The 16,651-nt window shown below is 41.7% G+C and overlaps 2 protein-coding genes across 3 annotated transcripts; one reads left to right on the top strand and one right to left on the bottom strand.

Annotated features, from left to right (window-relative positions):
* The first annotated feature begins 3,080 nt into the window (after positions 1-3,080).
* On the top strand, positions 3,081-7,297 carry ubxn1 (UBX domain protein 1). 2 transcript variants are annotated; one of them, XM_053429091.1, is made up of 10 exons: positions 3,081-3,170; positions 3,599-3,663; positions 3,762-3,815; positions 3,988-4,115; positions 4,658-4,739; positions 4,905-5,096; positions 5,459-5,510; positions 5,631-5,753; positions 5,833-6,016; positions 6,676-7,297. In XM_053429091.1, the coding sequence occupies exons 2-10, from the start codon at positions 3,605-3,607 to the stop codon at positions 6,714-6,716; spliced, it is 915 nt and encodes a 304-aa protein (XP_053285066.1). In that variant the 5' UTR covers positions 3,081-3,170; positions 3,599-3,604; the 3' UTR covers positions 6,717-7,297. The 2 variants fall into 2 exon arrangements, with proteins under 2 accessions (XP_053285066.1, XP_053285067.1); XM_053429092.1 differs by lacking the exon at positions 3,081-3,170 and adding an exon at positions 3,400-3,487.
* A 1,678-nt stretch (positions 7,298-8,975) lies between these two features.
* si:ch211-114c17.1 (pre-mRNA-processing factor 39) lies at positions 8,976-16,566 on the bottom strand. Its single transcript, XM_053429090.1, has 15 exons — positions 16,479-16,566; positions 14,374-14,624; positions 14,123-14,248; positions 13,915-14,033; positions 13,412-13,579; positions 13,031-13,211; positions 12,798-12,902; positions 12,497-12,614; positions 12,249-12,403; positions 11,941-12,067; positions 11,305-11,576; positions 10,744-10,928; positions 10,313-10,387; positions 9,677-9,848; positions 8,976-9,567 (listed from the first exon to the last, which is right to left on the bottom strand). Exons 1-15 carry the CDS (start codon positions 16,564-16,566, stop codon positions 9,496-9,498), a joined length of 2,214 nt encoding a protein of 737 aa, XP_053285065.1. The 3' UTR covers positions 8,976-9,495.
* Positions 16,567-16,651: the final 85 nt, after the last annotated feature.

Genomic DNA, 16,651 nt, shown 5'->3' with positions numbered 1-16,651 from the left:
TCGACATCATTGTTTTGTTTTCTCTGCACAAACAGTAAGAGGAATAAACATCAAGAGAGTTATACAGGATTTGCTTTATTTGATCAAAAAGAGCAAACAGTACAGAAACAGGAAGGAAAGAGAAATTGAATGGAAGAAACAACTAAAACCAGCTCTAACTCTATTAACTTTTGAAAGTCAGATGTTGTAAGTGGAGTCCCGGCAGCATTTCGATGATAAAGGTGTCCCTCCAGAGATAACAGCAGCTCCACTGGAGGCCAGAGTTTTTCCATATGGAGATGCTGTTACAGCTGGTGAGACCCACAGAAACAACAGAGCTGACAGCGCTCAACAGGATTTATTTCACCACAGGATTGGCTGTGCAGTTTTCTGCTGACATATATTATTCAATGACACACAGAGATTTAAGTTGCTTGGAAATATTTGCATTTGTGATAATCCTCATTTGATTATGTTCCTTTTGAGATAATCACATAATGTATGATGAGTGTAATGTTCAGGTCTCCAGCCGAGGCCAGAATTATTCATTAAACTGCAATATTGTCACACTGGTTCAAAGATAAATATGTCACTAAATTACTTAACACACATGGCACCAGTGTCACAAGTTTCACGCATGTGAAATAATGCTGCCCTCTTTTGGTCGGGCATCACAACATTAAATAAAATCATACTCTACAGATTTTATGTATGAGCTCGTTTGATAAAACAACCCACACCTCATAAATAGTTAGTTGAGTATCATGCCCTTCAGCCTATTGTCTCATGATCTTAGTTTTTACTGCATCTAAGGTTACATGACACCCTTTAGACTCCATAAAACCAGGGTCATTCACTTAGTTAAAATGTGCCATGAGTGGAAAGGGAGCGCCACCCCATCAGATGAATCCTGGCCTTTAGTCCATTAAAATTAATCTTTTACATATTGGCATTGATATGGCTTTGAAGATATGTAGTAAACAGGAGACGACTCATTTCCTCGTGTACACCTCATGTCTCTAGTTTTCCAGACCGTCTTCATTTATCCTGAGTCAACTTTGACCCTTAACGCTCTCCTTCTGTAAAAAAACAGAGCCATAAATCAATTAAAGGGAGGAATAAAGAGACCTTTACCCCAATTGTGTCCTTTAACTTCACTCATTTGCTTTAGCAGACAATTCCACTGGAAGGTTTGAGGCTCTCTATCATTTACACCTTTGCTCTAATTCAAATGAATGTGAATGTGAAATCAAGGAATTCCAGTTTGAGAAGAAGTGTGATATTGTGATCAAGACATTTGCTCTGCAGGCTTGACTCATAACCTCCAGACATCTTTATGGTTACCCTTATCACAGGATTAAGTTGGCTTCAGAGTCCAAGGACATTACATTTTATATCCAGAACAATGGATATTCCAGTCAACGTAAAAACAAAACCTCTGCAATAGTTGCTGTGGTGGAGCAATATTTCAGGTAGAAGCCCTGCTGTTATTGAAATGAAACATGGAAAGTTTACTTAAGCTCCATTCACAGATGTGCAAATCTATTCAAATCATTCTAAAACACAATTTATAGAATGAGTCTACATTTATAACCACAGGTGTCAATAATTACCCCAACATTTTGTGTTTCTCTTTATAGCAGCTCGGGTCTTTTCAAATTATACAGCCGTTTTCAGTGTGATTTATAATTTGGGTAATTGGATTCCTAAAGACTAGTTGCCCAGGTTGCTGTCAGAGTAGGTGCACAGTATTTATCAATACAAAATACAAATGTCAGTTTAAAAACAAACAAGAATTTTCTTATATATGTAGCATACTTTACAAATGAAATATTTGATGCATATGCATAAGACTTTCTTTGAGTTTATTATATTGAAATATATATTTTAAAAAGTTCATACTCACCAAGTAAATGCAGGAAACAAGGCTTATTTCATAAATTCTGAGAGAAAAGAGGAGGATCAATAAGAAAAACTATTGAAAGTTTGAGGAAAAGCAAACAAGTGCATAGAGAGAAAAAGAGTAGGTCAACAAATCTTTCAAACAGAAAATAAGTGACACAGACGTGAGCAGACACACGTCTGTGTCAGAGTAATGGTGGAGTCGTGAATGAGGGCTGCTTAAGACTGTGTGGGGGGGAGAGAGAAACAAATTAATCATTACACTTACTGTAAATATGTAACAGACCCAACCTGCTCTTAAAGCTCAGCAAATTGCATCGTGTTTGAACATCCTTGGACTCATGCAGATGGGATACAATCATTCAACATGAAGAACAGCAAATATGAAACACCATTCACCCTCAGGCCTCTTCACTATGAGGCTGTTTTATAAAGTCATTAAATCATTTCTCTGCTGATATATTTTCTACAACCCTACAGAGATAAACCTCATGTGGAGCCAATGTAATTCTAATGAACTGATTATATCGATTAATGGAGAGATACTCGCAGATGACGAAACCAAGAAGAACAAGTCAAAGAACGGTTCCTTTTTTTCTGTTACTATAGGGAACTCAGAAAAATAGTTTAGGTAGGTTAGGTTGTCTCAGCCACAGTCCTAAAACTGAATTGGTAAGAATGAAACTGAAAGGGTTAAATTGAGTTCAGTCTGTTCTGATCTACTTTATGAGACTCAGACACATTAGAAACTAAAGGTTTGGCCATTTTCTTGAAGAACAAAGAGATCTGAAACACTGTGAGTGACGTTGGATGCTGATGCGGAGTATGCTATACTTATATATTTCTTAAAGCAATATTATTTTATTGCGGGCTACGATTTGTGTGAAGATCGGTCACAGGGAAACCTAGGGCCTGCTTTCCAGGGGGCGCTGTTGAGCCATTTTGTCACACCCATTTAAAATGATTCCAGAATAGTAAAGTCTCACCACTTTCTAATTTTCTGCAAAGTTTGGTATGATTTTGAGCAAGCCCTCAAATAAACAATTCATTTGCCTGAAAAAATAAATAGTTCTATCTAAACTGACTAAACAGTTAAAATACTACTTCCAGTTTGTCACATCAATAATAATCCAATGATTTAAAATATTTAACGAGAAAACGCACAAACACGTGACTTTACGGTAAAAAAGGATGACGTTGGGGTTTTGTGTTTTCGGGTTTGATAATCTCGTTCCGTTCGGTTTGACCCATCTAGGCTCTCGTACTCTTGAAGCGGTGTTGGCTGATGTGTGAGTAGCTAACTAACGTTGTCTTAACTGGTTTATTAGCTTATATTAGCCATGTGGGAAAAAGAACAACACTCTTGTGTACCTTAACGTGTAACATACAAACACACACTCGTAGATTAAGTGACGGAGCGCGTATGTGACTTCCTGGTCGTGTTTAATCGTGCTAGCTTCCCCAGCTAGCTTTCGTAATCTCAACGTTAGCCACATTGATGCTAATTTTAGCTCCCATCTCTAGGTTGGTTATGATATTGAACGGTTTCAACTGAAGACTTAATCCTCTACACAGCGCTGAGCCAGAGAAACGGTGTTGTGCTGAAGTCTGTGATATTACGATTCTCCCTTTTCCCCCACCAGCACGGTAACAATATGGCCACATGTTAATAACGAAACCTCAGTGATCGTGGTGGCGTGTTTACCATCTGTTTCAGGTCAAAATGGCAGAGTTAACAACACTAGAGACCCTGCTGGAGATGGGCTTCGACAGAAACAGAGCGTGAGTGACGACACATCCAATAACTGGTTCCTGGTTCATGTGATTTCAAGTAAAACGCCACAATGACCCTGCATATCCTGTTGTCTCTGTGTCTGTAGGGAGAAGGCAGTGGCCAACACGGGAAACCAGGGGATAGAACAGGCCATGGACTGGTGAGTCAGACAGAAAGCAAATAAAACAACTGCTCCAGTTTTTCTAATTCTCTCTGCCCCAGTCCAGTTCCACACTTCCCCCGTAGAGCCACCCAGTGCCTCTTATTCTCCTGGTTCTGGGATTCACAACAGTTCAGCCCTAACCTTTCTTCTTGTGATGTGCTTCCTGCAGGTTAATGGAACACGAGAACGACCCGGACATTGATGAGCCCTATGTGCCGCCTGTGGCCAAGGTCCTGGGAGGAGAGGCAGAAAGCCAGATGAGCACAGAACAATCCACACCAGCTGACGCCACTGAAGGTCAGTGATGTTGGGTTTTTTGAGGGCAGGAATTGCCCTGTTAATGAGATGGAAACATCTGAGAAGCCACCATTAAAACAACGTACCTACTGTAGATATGAACCGAATGACGACACGTAACTTGGGACTTATTTAATTAGCCTACCGTATATTTTCTAAGATATTAGTACCATGGTAACTATCTTCAGATATTTCTGGGTGCTGGTTATAAGATCATTGTAAACTTCTGTGTGTTTGCAACAGATTCTTAATTTGCCAGGTACTCAAGTCACATGATTAGACACAATCAGACATAATCCAATTGGTTATTTTATTTGTAAGGTTTCTTAATAGATTTTATTTACAATGTGAAAGAGTATTTTTATTCATATCGACCACGTATTTTTGTCAGTTGTTCTTTAAGATGTCATTTCTACCTGTAAAGGAAAAATTATATTTTAAATAGCTTAAGTAAAATTACATTGCTGTCGCTGTTGATTTTCACCGAACTTAATATTATGTGATCTTTCCCATGTCCATTTGTTTTCGCTTACCGACAACAGGTGGAGATATGCTGTACAATGAGGAGGACGACAGTTCAAAGCAGCCAATGACAGAGGAGGAGAAACTTGAGCAAGTTAGGAGGTCAGAGAGCATTAACAGTTGCTTTTACTGATCATGCAGGTTTTCAGATGTTGGCCATGACCTTTTATCTACAAAAATATAACCAGAGAGTAACTGTGTAGGTAGAGCGGGGGAGATTTACCACGCTTGAGCCTCTTTGTAATTAAACTCTCGTCTCTTTTTCAGACTCGAGGAGCTGATGCGGGTGAAGCAGGCGGAGAGGAGAGAGCGAGAGCGGGCAGAAGAGGTGGACAGGGAGAAGTCAAGGAGGAAGCATGGCCAAGAACTGCAGCAAATCCGCCAGAAACTACAGGACGATGATATGAAGAAATTAAGTGACCAGCGCATGAAAGAGAAGATGGAGGACAAAATGGCGAGGTAATATCTTCATTAAAAACATCTGAGTAAGCAAGGGTAGGTTTAATAAACCAGTTTATCATAATATGTTAGCCGTAGTTAAATTACCTCAAGGAGGCCATAGAGAAAGATTTATAAAAAAAGGCCAATTGATTGTTAGTCTGATAATCAACCTTGACTGTTGTTTTATTTTTATAATAGAAATAATCCCATTTGAGAAAATTCATGGTCAAAGCTCATAGCACTGTGTCAGTGAAGAAACTCATGGCTCAGGACCAATGTAGCCAGTATGAACCAACATTTTCACTAAACTGCCACAGGTTACAAATTTTTTCAATCATATTCTCAATGTCGTTGTGGTGCTTATGTTTATTTTCTGGCAGGCAAAGGGTTAAAGACAAGATTGCACGTGACCGAGAGGAGCGAGCGCAAAAGGTAACGCTGTCATTAATGTAATTCTTTTTTCCTTTTATTTGGTTCACTTCCCATTTCGTCCTATTTTCACGTTTGATGAAACCAGTAACTTGGATGACGGTTGTTTTTTGTCCCGTCTAGTTTGGAGTGGGCGGAACCCAGAGCGTGGCTACATCGTCCCAGCCTGCCCAGCCCAGCCCGTCATCACCCACCAGTCAGGGTCCTCCAGCCACTAAGAGGGATTATGATATGTCCAAGATACAGGTACAGTCTTCGGACCAATTGTTAGTTTAGACCAACTGTTTAGTGTTAGACAAACTGATGAGAATATCGCTCTTCACAGGTACGTCTGCTGGACGGCACAACCCTAACGACAGTCTTCAAGGCCCAGGAGCCACTGGCGGCCGTGCGCGTCTACGTGCAGGTGAACGGCAACACACCTGAGGGTCAGGACTTCACACTGCTCTCGCCATATCCCCGACACGTCTACACCGAACTGGACATGGAGAAGCCCCTAAAAGAGCTGGGTGAGCACTTGGCCTTGGAATGGGAATAGAGAAAGTTCTGGGTTCCATCATAGCATAGTGCACGACTGCAGCGAGGAGCATTGTAGCTGGGCTTTCTTTCACTGCACTGCAAACGGGCAAAGCATCAGGCTCGGGTTTGTTTTTCAACACAAAGGAAAGAATGCTTTTCAGGTCGGTCAGGCTGGGTTAGATTTCACTGCTCAATAATCAGGTTAATCAGATAATGGTGTCCCAAGCCGTGTTCTAGTGTTCACCTGGTGATCTTTGTCTGAATAGTTTGATGCAAGATACAAACGCAGACAAATAGTTTGATGTCCCTAGTTGGCTCATTTCCAATCCTTCCACCAAGTTCCATGGAAATCTGTTCAGCAGTTGTTGCATCATCCTGCTGACAAACAGACAGTGAAAACATAATCTGCTTGGTGGAGGAGGTGGAAGGCCCATTGTTCACAGGACAGATTCACACACAGATCCCAGGCTCATAGCAGGAGTAATTGGAGGCAACATGCACCTGAAACAAATGTGATAATGGCTTTTTTTTGGGCAATATTCTGAAAGGTATAAAAGTCTGTTCACATGATCACACAGGTTTTTCTCTGCTCAGACACCCACAGACTGTGTCGTACATTTTCTCAACCTTCCTCTCTGTCAATTTTTAGGTTTGGTGCCTACAGCTGTGCTGGTTGTTATCAAAAAGTGAGACCGGGATGATCTGCTCTGTGAGCCTACCTCACTACTTCCACCTCTTCACCACCAGAGACACCAGGAGCAGACTGATCCAGGAACAAAGCAGCCATGTTTTAGTATCACTCAATAAGCCAGCTAACTGAACTTAAGAACCAGAGAGGGAACTGGAGGCTGTGTTACAGTGTGTATAGTATCAAATATTTTTCAAGACGAACTGAAAGCAGCCCCTTGACATTCTGGGCTGATCTCACTGACTGTAGACATGTGAGTGCAGTGAGTTTGATAATTTATCAATTAGAAACAGAGTGGGGGTAGCTGGCTACTGACTGATACTGCTTCAAGGAGCACCGCACATGGTTTCAGCAACACATTTAGTCGACAACCGTACAGAACAATATCGTTCAGTTTTACCTTGATTCTTGCAGCAACGCACCACACATGACCTTCTCGATTGGTTCTGAAAGGGCCTTAAATTTAATCCCCACAATCTTCCTGATTTTGTGACATTCTACTTTTTTTATAACTTAAAATATGAAACTGACGTCGGCATTATCACCAAGAATCTACTGACAATAAAGCTGACTTGGAGAACTATTATGTGAACTGGATATTTCTTTCCTTAAAAAATCTAAATAAGTAGTCCTACCTTGTTTCATAATTTAAATATATTATATGGTATTGTGCATGCAGACTCACCCTCCCCACTTATTGTAACGCCTGGACAGAAATAACATGTTAGCAACCGGGTTTCTAGAGTCAGCCGCTTTCAGAGGCTCTAGTTTTAACTTAAACCTGCAGTCACTGAGTTTTTGGTCTCTTTAGGAGCAGCAGAAACCAGCTGTGGACACAACATCAACATAACATCACAGTTTAAGTCGATGTGACAATATCTTAAGAACCTTTCTTTGCTTATGTACACATCCAGCAGGTAATGAGCAACGTTTTCATTCATCTGGAGTCATGTTTGTGGGAATCTGATAAATGTCAAGTCCAATATTTACCTGACTGAGTTTTGACTTTTGGTGTCAACCAACTCCTGAGGGAAAAATGACTCAGGCTGCTAAATGCTCCTGCTAAATGCTGCTGTGTACACCAGCATGTGGCTTGGTGCTGAGCAGGAAGTGCACAGCAGGATTTTGAAGAAGCCAGCTAAACAATAAGCTGACACTCACTATAAAGTCCAGTACAACTGAAGGTAGTTGCAGATGAAGGGGGTAATCCTCTAGGTTTTTGCTACAACTGGTGACTCATTACATTATCATTTGAAATACTAATTGGAAAATATACAGGTTCTTCCACAAGGATATAGAGTAGTAAAAAATGTGGTTCTTCTGTAACATTCTAATCCCATCTTTCTTTTATATACACGGATCAAAATGATTGCACATTTTTATGAGATTGTCTAACGCGATGTTCAAGGCACTAATTCTCTCACATGCACAGTGAAATATGGCCAATTACACACCTCAGACAGAATTAGAATTAAAGGCCACAACGAGACTTAATAAAGTAACCGGCCAGACTTCAGTGGGCTACTTGGACAACAGCCGGTGCTTTGGAAAGCACCAATATTGATTTACGTATAAGATTCTGATAATCAAACTTACTGGTAAATTAAAAGAAGGAAGCATTACCCTCAACTTACCTCTTCTAAAGTTCTGTTATGGCCCCCAATGTTTTGTATATGAAGAACTGAGGTCAGAGACATGGACTGGTAATGATGCAATAAAAAGACAACCTGAGTGTTTTTCCTACTGAAAGTTACAGTTTACATTCAGCTAATGAGATGACATGATATTTTAGGTAGTATAATCACTCACAGAAATGTCAAGACTCTTAAAAGACTACTCGGCAGATTCTCAACTATGTATGGTTATAAAATCAAAACTATATGAAGATAAGCAATATCCAATTTGTCAAGTTTGTATGGTTTTTAAAATCTAAAGTACATGAAGATGAGAAATATTCCAAATCCCACTGCGTTTCCTTGACAAGGATGTCTGATCTTTTGTTGCCCAAAGTCTGTCGGGAGGATTTTTGTATCACTGACGGACTTTTCCAGTTTCTCTTGAACTACAGCCGACACTTAGGTTGTTTTCATGTAACCGCCCGCCGACAGTGGGAGTGGGGTGCCAACGGAATCCGAACACACTGGTGGAAATCAATCCACTACAAAGACAAGAGGACCATCGCAGGAGGCAATATTCTCATTGATATGGAAGAAAAAGGATTTTGAGAGTAGTTCTGGACTCGAACATTCAGGGTTACACAGTGGAGGAACTACAGAGTATGGAACAGGACACACAGGCCTCAGGTTCTAGTATTATTGCAAATAAAGACACTCAACACAAGGGAGAGCTGTTGTGACACACTATAAAAACAACTTTATATACATTAGGAAAAAAAAAAAGCCTATTGTGTGGAATGGTACAAAATGTCAATCATACGTTACCTGAAGAATTGTGGACAAACTTGGTAACTTTAAAACACGAGCAAAGGGGCTGCCTTGCAAACAAATACAAAAATAGTTCTGATTAAAATGCAGAGACATCGATGTACTGAAGATGAATGTCACGGTTTCCTTTCATCATCTTCCCATCAGTCCCTCAGACTCAACACTGAAATGACACGACATGCTAAAAAGAGCTCCACTCCAGCCTCTTGTTCTCACACATCCACAACTCGGAGGACGGACGGAGAGGAAAGCTTGCTTCAGTTTGTTGTTCAGCTGAGAAGTCGTCCCGGGTCAAACTGCTTCCTGTTGGCTCTGGGTGCCACAGTCGTCGTTCTCTTTAGCTGGGAGGATAGAAGCCCTGGTTGTAGTTCCAGGTGTTCTGATAACCGTAGTTTCCGTACTGCGATTGCTTGAAATGAATCATCAGACGCAGGAAATGAACATGTTTAACAACAGATTTACAAATAAGTTTTACATTCAAACAATCTTATTTTCAGAAGTGTTCAGATTATTTTTACCTGGTACCAGTTGCCGTATCCTCCGTAGCCGGCCTGTGCGCTCGGGTCGGTGCCCATCACAGGAGGAGGGGGCGTGGTTATTGGGACGTGCGGCACGGTAGGGGGGAGTTGTGTGGACACGGAGACAGCAGAGTCGTCCTCGCTTTTTTCAAGTTTCTCTGAATCCTCATCCCTAAAAAAACAAAACACTGAATCAACAGCAGGCAAACACTTCAACCTACTCAAAATCATCCTCATTATCAGTGTTATGCTGTAAGAACACAGCCATGAGTCTGATATGCACAACTGCCCTGTGGCTGTATTTCTCTGGCAACCAGTGCAGTTTCAGTCCACATTTATTTTTGGTCCAATGTCACGAGGTCTCCGTGATCTTTGCTCCCTGAAATCTAATCAGTTAATCTTTGAAACTATCAAACTTTGAAGAAATCTTCCTAAGGCAGAGAAAGGTTTAATAGTACTCTCTAGTCGATCTCAGGGTGACACGATCACAAAGAAAATGTTTTGAGAGGTCACAGTAGCCTTGACAATTGACCTCCAAATTCTGCATGGTCATTTCTGATTCCAAGTGAATGGTGGCAGATGAAACGAAAATCCCTGATTTATTACGTTCGCAAGAACATAAGGTTCTCCTCTCACCCGTTTTCTGCTCCTCTCTTTGTTCCACCGAGCTCCTTCACCAGTTTCTGATGCTCCTCAAAGACAGACAGCACACTGCAGAGGACAGAGGTCGATGAAGAACAGTCAGGTCAAAGAAGATGAATGGTTTGTTAGATACAAACAGGGTTTACATGACTGATAGGATTCAAAATATTTGCTAACTAGAACTAGAACTCAGCCCAGCACATACCTCCACAAAAGCCCAACAATTCCCTTATGAAAACAAATTTAAATTCACTGGGTCCTGGATAATTTGGATTGGCACTTAATTACACACACACTATAATCAGTCCCCTGAACATGCCGATCTTTTTCATTAAGATCCATGAATTATTGTCTGAGAAATCAATGAAAATGTTGAAAAACACTCTATTTCACAATGTGAACATTGTTTTACAATATATAATGACCTCTCAATAGAGTTGCTGTAGTCCTCTGCAAACTGCAGACCTCTCTGTGAGAAGAGGATCTTGGTGTGTGATGCGAGGGGAGCTGCAAGAGCTCGTGCCACACACTCCTGCACCGCCTCCGCTGAGGCCCAGGGGTCCCCGGACACCTCAAGCTCCAACAGGTTCAAGTGCAGTTTATCATTGTCCTGAGGAGAAGAGAGGTAATTCAAATAAGAGCTACCATATGTCTTCACCACCAAGGTTTTACTCCCTGAGTTACAAATATAGGGAAATTCATTCGCCAGGATGTGACGGTGTAAACATATCCTTTATACTGCAAATGAGATGATTACCACCGGGTACTTTCAGTTATTGGAAACTAGGAGGGGACACTATCATTCAGTCAATCGTTGTTAAATGTGAGGCTGATGGACAATCTGAACGTTTGGTGTGCAACCTCCAGATGTCACGAAATCAAGACTTTTTTCAATTTAAGGAACAATAGAAGATCAAAGTCCTTTAATGAAATTATTTGCTGAAATATTTGTGGTAGTTACTGTGTATATGTGTTAATTATCTCACCGGACTAATCTCCAGCGCCTCCTGTAAAACTCTCCGCGCTTTGCTGGGGTTCCTGCCGAGTTTCAGTAGCAGGCGAGCCAGCTTGATGGAGTAGAAAGCGTGTAACGTGGGCTTCTCTCTGGATCCAGCCACCGCCTCCTGCAGCAAGGCCTCGGATTTTTCCAGGTTGCCTGCTCGTCTCTCCAGAGCAGCCCGGCGGAGACAGACCACCGCCAACCCCGGCAGATTTTTCTCCAGGTCCTCCAGCACTCGCCGAGCCTCGGTTAAATCACCTGATGGAGAAGATGAAGGTGGTGGTGTTATTGCATCAGACTGCTTTAACATGGGTTTCTTCCCGTTCAAATAAATGGAGGAGCATACATGTTAGAAACACTTTCAAATATACAACACATCCAGAGAACACAACCTAAAAATGACCACACAGTTCAACCAACATCTCAGTGACACTGACAAAAGCTGCTGAAATTACATGGTTGTTTATTACGTCACTATATTACAATACAAAGTGACTATTTCATGGCCCTGCAGGGTTTTTTATCCCCCTGAAAATTATGAAGTGATAGTTTTACTTGTGGGACCAACATTTAGTTTGTGCTCATAATAAAGATGATCATGAATGTAAAAGATGAGTCGTACCGTGCCTCTCCTCAAAGGTGGCCCACTGCAAGTGGATGTTGGGTTTGTGCGTCAGGTGAACCTCACAGGCTCGTTTGAAAACAGCTCGTGCTTCATCAACACTCTGAGGCTCCAGGTACTGAATGTACTAAAAAACACACACCAGCACACGTTAAGCAGACATCTCTCACACACACCTTCTTAAGTTATCAAGAACATGCACACAAGACATTAATCAACAATAAAAGATTGATGATGAAGATAGAATGTTATTTTAGGAATCTTTCTCTACATGTGCGTGCGTTTCTTAAAGCACACTTTTTTCTTACCCTCATCCAGAACTCCTCATACAGAGCACAAGCGATCAGACATCGCTCGAACAGGATGCGAACCCTGTGGTCATCGGGGGCGACTGCAGCTTCCTCTGACACTTCATGAGGCTGAGCAGCGACCTCTGACCCCTCTGTGGCTGCCTGACTTGGATCTAGTAGAAGACAGTGGTGTCAAAAGTGCAAATGCTTCCAGATGTTGACACAAATTCACGAAACTCTGAAGACATCATCATGCTTGTATTCACCTGGGCCGGGGTCTTTGGTGTCCTTGTTCAGCTGAGCGATCTCCCAGTCCAGGTAAGAGTGCCAGGCTCGCAGCTGATGGCGGTCAAGTGACTTGACGTGGAAGTACGGCCGCTTGATCTGCAAGATGGAGAGAGAAATGGAGGCAAAATTAGATGTGTTTTTGATGAAGCACCAAGTGGGTGGGAGGAGTACAATTTGATTAATGTGGGTGAACTCAAATACTGTAAAAGAAAATAAAGGGAGTATAAGCAGAAAAAGACACAATAAAGTACTGGAAGTTCATTGGAAAACACAACTCACAGCATCCTCAAAGTTCCATCTTAGACGAACTTCTCCTTCGTTGTCCTGGTACACTTTGTCCCTGCGAACCAGCACTTCCTCCCTGATCTTCTGTATCAGTTCCTCCTAAACACAGGGACAAAAGTTGAAAAAATATATTATAAGAAGAATTAATATTTAACTACTTTATTTTACTATTAAACTAACTAAACTCTTAACCGGGTTGAGTGAAAACTAATCAGATCGTTACTCACTGTGTCTGTGCCCTCAGGTGTGGCCGGCTCTTCCTCCCCCGGCGGCCTCTCCGCCTCCTCCTCCTGGGCCTGCTCAGCGCGCTCAGCCTTCTGACTCTGACGGCACAACGTCCTCAGCTCATCGTACTCCTCCGGGGAAAGCACCTCTTTGGGTTCCTGGCTGTTCAGGTGCTCCTTGAACCTAAAGGGAAGGAAGGAGGACAGAGCAGGACACAAAGTGAAACTCATGAGAGGAGCAAAGACTAATAAGGGAGATGAAACTCAATGTGGAAGAACAACAGGGTTGATTTAATATATCTGTTAATATAGAAACTACTGATGAATGTCTAATAAGACATTCTGGCCGGGTACCATTTGGTCTGTGTATGTGTGTGGCCTCACTTGTCGTAGTGCGTGTTGTAGAGCTGGGTGGGGACTTTGAGGACTCTGTCCAGGATGGCTGCTGCGTTCTTCATGTTCCCCTGCTCCTTCTCCCACTCGACATACAGATCCCAAAGCCGGTCTGAGTGGAAGTCCAGACCTGCTGCTGCAACCGCTTCCTCAAAAACACTGAGGGCCGAGACCAGAAAACCATTAAAACACGGAAACAACTTTCTGTTAGTCTCCAAGTTTGGACGATCAGATGAAAATCAATCAGCAGATACTATAGATAGTTTACTTTAAAAGTTAGCAAAGAATAGGTTGGTCAAATTAATGTAGTTTATCTGCTATCAATTCGATAAAAGTTAAATCAAAAAACTATTTAGCTGAGCTCAGTACTGGAGACCTAATATACCTAACCTGTGTTAAACAAACAGTGATACTTCTTTTATGAGATCAAAATCTCACCAATCCTGGTGAAAACAAAAATTACAAATATGACTCAAATATGTGTTTTTGTCTACCTGCGAATCCGCATTGGTGACTCGGTCAGGTTCATGTCCAGTGTTCCCAGCAACAGATTGATGTAGTGGATCCACAGATCTACACTCAGAGGGATTGCTTGAAGACCCTGAATACACACCTAACACACACACCACAGCCATACATAAGAAACTGTAAAAAAAAACACTTCTTTATTTCACTTCATTAACATCCTCGCTGCTGTTTTACCTCCTCTGCTTTGCTGTTGTAGCCTGCACGGCGCTCCAGATCAGTGTATTTCTTCCAGTAGCCGTAACAGAGCGGGTAGCAAGTGAGGAAGGACACCAGCGCTCTGCGTGAAGCTGTCATGTGACTCTGAACAGGTGAGAGAAAATGTATGGCTAAATGTCATGAGGCTAAATCAGGCCTCCTGACCAAACAATATACACAAAGGTTTCTTATGCTCAACACCACTGGTTTTCCTCTGTCTCTCAACATACCTCTTGCTCACAGTATTGCAGCAGGTCGGTCCAGTTGGTGAAGTCATGAGGATTGTCCTGGGTGACCTTCCACAGACGCTCAAAGTCAGCAGGCAGTTCTCCCTCCTCATCCTCCCCAGCCAGAGGCATGGAGAAGGAAGAAGGGTCGAGGTCCACGGGAGCCTCAGGGGCCACAGTGGCACTGCCGTTCTCTTCTGACATCTCAGTCATCTCAAATGGAGGCGACGTAGGAACCTCAGAGGCCTCCATGGCTAAAGAGGGTAGAAAATCAATGGCTCTTATCTCAAATAAATCTATAAATCTCTATTGATAGCTGCTTTTACAAATAACTGAGATGACGAACGATTGATCATTTGTCTAGTTTAAGCAATTTATCTTTCAAAACCGCGAACATTTTCATGAAAGGTTCAAAGATTCACAAAGTATGTTTTAAGTGTTGTTGGGTTTTTTTTTCAACCAACAACCGAAGATTTGATTTAATTTATAATATTTAAGAGAAGGAGAAGAAGCAATTTCTCACAAATGTGAGAAGCAGAAACTACTATATGTTTGACATTTTTGCTTGATAGTGCATTTGACTTAAGCTGCTAATAAATCATTGATTACAACACTGGTTACTTTCCTAACTCATTGCGTGGTCTATTCACTCAGAAAATTATTGAAATTACAATTTTCAGTCACAATTTCTGAATCCCCAAAATTACTCATTTAAAAAACAATAGATATTCAGTTTACTATGACGCAAAACTATTTGACTGGGAAATTGATAAATAACTTCAAGACTAATAGTACTTCATGATCATTGACAACTAAACAAGCATAAACTGCACAAGAATACCAGCCTGCCTTGATACCCCTCTGTCAACCAGTAAATCAGAAATATCCAAAACAGCTTTTCTCACACAATAGATGAGAACTGAGTATTGTGTTGTCATTTTTGTAGCTGGCTGCAGTTCATGCTGAAAATCATTTAGCCTGTTTTTACACTTTAATTAACCCTCCCTCACACTAATTGCCATTGTTCATGAGGTGTGGTGCTGAAGGAACACAAAGCAAACATCTATGGATATGCTCCTCGACAGGTTGAATGCAGATTAGAAAAATTGCATTCAACCTCGATAAGAAAAAGGCATTGGCCAATTGAATGCAATTTTAAAATCATTCTTTCTTTCCTTTGTACATATCCAAATCAATTTCTTATGTGTTTGTGTGTCAAAGATAAAAACATTAAGAATGAGCTGTCAAACCTGTTGTGCAGGTGAAACTGAAAGTGAAGTAATTACTACCTGCAGCTGCTCATCCAACAAATCAAAAAACTGAATCAGTGTCAGTCTAATTGTGGACCTGCAGAATAAACTCACTCAGACTTCACTTCATTAACTGTGCAAGACTCTATTCTATCAGTGCAGCTGCAATCCTGATACATTGTATACATTCTGTTTACACCTTATACATTCAGATTTCACTGGATATATTCTGTTTACACTGCAAACATTATGTTTAAACCTTGTATACCTGGTTTGGATTGTAGACATTCTGACAGTCGGTATATATTATTTACATTTGATTAACTTCCTTGTTTTGTTTTGCATGTTTACTTTACTGATGTTTCTATTTTGACGGTTCTCTTTGTTACTGTAACAAGGCAGATGTCTCCGCAGTGAGACTAACAGATGATCATCTGATCTCAGAGCTGTTATCCTTGTAACGTGTCTGCACCTGTCCAGGTAGGTTTCATTCATTAAACCGCTCAGAGACCTGAGCTCCGGCTGCAGGATGTGTATGTGTGTGTATGTGTGGGTGTGTGTTTGTGTTCGGGCTGTGGCGGACGTCACTCTTGCATTTTGTGATGAAACGTGATAAAAAGCCTCGATAAACAAAGCGAGGTGAGTTCATGTTGGTTCAAGTTAGTTCACAGACACACTGTGGCGCTGGAGTCACGTTAGCCTAGCTTAGCTTATGCCGCTTACCCACAGGAACAGGTCTTCACTGAACACACCCGCACGTGAGGCCAGGGTCCGCACACACGCGCGGAACTGCACCTACGCGTGGAGCTCCACACACATGTGCGCGTGGTGAGGTGGACGCATGTTTATCAAACTAACCTGGAGACTCCTCGAGCTCCCCGTTGTCGCTCAGCTCTTCGCCGCCTTCAGCCGCCATGATGAGAAACCTCTTGTTGACGTCATCCATTCGCGACCAGACGCCGATGACGAAAATACACAAACGATGAGAACTGTCATTCTGATAACAGGTGGCTTTTTTTTAAAGATTTAAA

This window comes from Pleuronectes platessa, chromosome 8, assembly GCF_947347685.1.
Source record: "Pleuronectes platessa chromosome 8, fPlePla1.1, whole genome shotgun sequence".
In the NCBI taxonomy this organism is placed as follows: Eukaryota; Metazoa; Chordata; class Actinopteri; order Pleuronectiformes; family Pleuronectidae; genus Pleuronectes; species Pleuronectes platessa.
Note: the sequence above shows the minus strand (reverse complement) of the source record. Positions and strands in the feature narration are given on the sequence as shown.